This window comes from Amphimedon queenslandica, unplaced genomic scaffold (assembly GCF_000090795.2).
Source record: "Amphimedon queenslandica unplaced genomic scaffold, v1.1 AMPQUscaffold_8873_Cont19187, whole genome shotgun sequence".
Classification (NCBI taxonomy): domain Eukaryota; kingdom Metazoa; phylum Porifera; class Demospongiae; order Haplosclerida; family Niphatidae; genus Amphimedon; species Amphimedon queenslandica.
Genome location: NW_003550854.1, coordinates 476 through 2,888, shown reverse-complemented (window position 1 = coordinate 2,888; position 2,413 = coordinate 476). Strand labels below are relative to the sequence as shown.

The window sequence follows — 2,413 nt, the reverse complement described above, 5'->3', positions numbered from 1 at the left end:
AACAATACAAAGGGATACTCCAATCAAATAAATATCTTTTATCCCCTGTTTTGAGAGTCAAAAACAATTATTTATAACAAATATATCATTGCCTAACTTTCCTTTCTTTTAACAGCTTCAATAAAATCTGATACTGTTGATTGGCCACATGATTCAAGTTTTGCCCATTCAACACTATCAGAGACTGACTTACGTAATGGAGCTACCTTATGACCAACAGCCTAAGAAACAATACAAACTAAAACTATAATAATATTACTTTTTTAATATGTGACCATAATTGACAAAAGGTACCTTATGGCGGGTAGTGAAATTTGTCTTTCTAGCCTAAAAAATCCAACTTCCTGAGCCCCATTTATCATAAAATTACTCAACAGGATGCAAAAAGTTACCATGAAACTTTTAGAAACAATGATTGTCTAACAAAGTACTATATTTTCCATTATAACGATCAATTTTAAAATCCACCATAAGGGCCCTTTTGTCAATTATGGTCACATATGTTCAAGGTCCCATTTAACAGTTGTTGTTTTTAGGCCAGTAATTATCAGTGGGGTGTGGCTCATTGCATAATGATGGAAAAACTCATTAACACTGAGATCAGAGGCATCTCTTCTCTCAACCTTTAAATGAATAAAATCTAATTTAAAAAAATTCAATTACCTTATTTGTTGGTGGTAATTCATAACGTGTTAAGTGCCTTTCTTTTAGAGCCAATAATAATTTCTCTTGACCTTGTAAGACATTGTGTTGTTTCTCTATCAGTTTTGCTGTCCATTTTGCATCATTGTTAACAGACTGATGATCAGTATGAGCAAGGTAATGCTGCATGTGGTTCATTGCTTCATTAGTGTCACCAAGTAAATACCAGCAAAGAGCTAGTTCCCTTCTATTCCTATCGATATCTTTTCGAAGGTGATCAATACATAACTTTAGGAACTGCTTGGCCGATGGCAGCCTGCATAAAGATTTTGAAAATTAAACAAGCAAATCCTGTACTTGAGTATGTGATTAAGTAAAGTCCTGGGGCTCCCTTTTCTTTCACTCAGTTCAGAATTCTTTTCTTGCACTCTTCTTTTCCACCATTTTGCTAGCAATGATCTCATGTCCATATTATCCTCATTACAAGCTAACTGTATTTCATCAGGAGAAAACACTAATAATTATAATGCATTATTTAGAAAAATAAATCAAGTCTTACCAGAGGAACAATGACAGTCTTTCTCTAGTTTATATTTCTTCTTATACGGCTCTTCTAGTGATGAATTAAGAGGCTGAGAAGGTGGCGGCCATTCATTTATGAAGTCTTTTTCAAACGCCATGACACACAGCACGTGGGTAGTCAGCCCCACCCCTGCAGCATCAGCTGGTCCTAATCTGATTGATTGGATAAAAAGCGTATGGGATGTCTATAATTCAAAATAGTACTCAGATGGGTAAATGTCATTTCCTTTTCCAGTAGCAATGATGCTGTGAAGCCATTTACTTGCCCAGCATCAAGTCAGTATGATACATCATCATCATCATCATCATCATTAATCTGTTGTAAGAAGGGACGTGTTCGTCCAGCAAATTCTGACAATCCCGCATCACATAAAAAAAGTTGATCGCAATGAAATCAATCGTCATGTGGCTGCTCCTCCTCTAGAAAGATACATTAATAATGAACCTATCAATATAGGTCGAGATCCAAACCTACAAACCTACCCAGCACTCAACCCAGCATTAGAATGTAATTCATCTCACAACATTGCAATGTCATTACAAAGAGAAGAGAGATTAGTTCAAGATGAAGTAGTGCTGCACTAGCTGAAAAGGAAATTAAATCCCAATGTCTAAGAATCTGGGATCTTGAAGACCTTGAAGGAGATAATTTATCACAAGACAATGAGAATAAAGAGATTGTGCATGTGATAATTTCTGATAATGAAGAAAACTCTCCTGCTAAAAATAAGGACACATGCCGAATGGAGTGGAAAGACCGATAATATTAAAAAGACATGACTATCTTGAAATTGAATCACTTACAAGTAAAGACTCTGTTGATGTATATTCAATGAGTGAAGAGTCATTTGATGTTGAAGCCTCTAACGAAGAGTCACCTGAAGATGAAGATACAGTCTCTCTTAATAATGAGCAAAAAGGTGTGGTAGGGAGAGAGCAAACACTCAAAAAACAATTACAGAAATTAGATGCTAGTGCTAAGCATCTCAGCAAGGCTGATGATTGTAGGAAAATCATTGCTGTTTCTGTTTACAGTCTTAAAATTGAAGAAAGATTGAAATGGAATTATAGCGAATCACAAATGGAGTGCTATGAATGAGTGCTGGCTGATGGCTAGCATGAAGGCAGGCAGGATTGCTGCGTTAGAGAGAGAGCTAACGATGCCTCGTGTTGACACCCAAACACTGAT

General features: G+C 36.1%; 1 protein-coding gene across 2 annotated transcripts; it reads right to left on the bottom strand.

The window, feature by feature from the left end:
- Positions 1-7: 7 nt before the first annotated feature.
- LOC105315677 (uncharacterized) lies at positions 8-1,329 on the bottom strand. Of its 2 annotated transcripts, none has more exons than XM_020006932.1 (6): positions 1,202-1,329; positions 1,000-1,156; positions 664-958; positions 503-623; positions 260-270; positions 8-221 (listed from the first exon to the last, which is right to left on the bottom strand). In XM_020006932.1, exons 1-6 carry the CDS (start codon positions 1,320-1,322, stop codon positions 93-95), a joined length of 834 nt encoding a protein of 277 aa, XP_019862491.1. In that variant the 5' UTR covers positions 1,323-1,329; the 3' UTR covers positions 8-92. The 2 variants fall into 2 exon arrangements, with proteins under 2 accessions (XP_019862491.1, XP_019862492.1); XM_020006933.1 differs by having other exon boundaries at positions 1,000-1,133; positions 1,202-1,293.
- Between the last annotated feature and the right edge of the window lie 1,084 nt (positions 1,330-2,413).

What these genes read in the sequence shown, in the direction of transcription:
- LOC105315677 (XM_020006932.1), bottom strand. Translation starts at nt 1,322, where the DNA reads ATGGCGTTTGAAAAAGACTTCATAAATGAATGGCCGCCACCTTCTCAG. An exon ending in AGACTGTCATTGTTCCTCTG is followed by an intron (nt 1,157 to 1,201) that starts GTAAGACTTGAT and finishes TATAATTATTAG; the next exon opens with TGTTTTCTCCTGATGAAATA. An exon ending in TTACTTAATCACATACTCAA is followed by an intron (nt 959 to 999) that starts GTACAGGATTTG and finishes ATCTTTATGCAG; the next exon opens with GCTGCCATCGGCCAAGCAGT.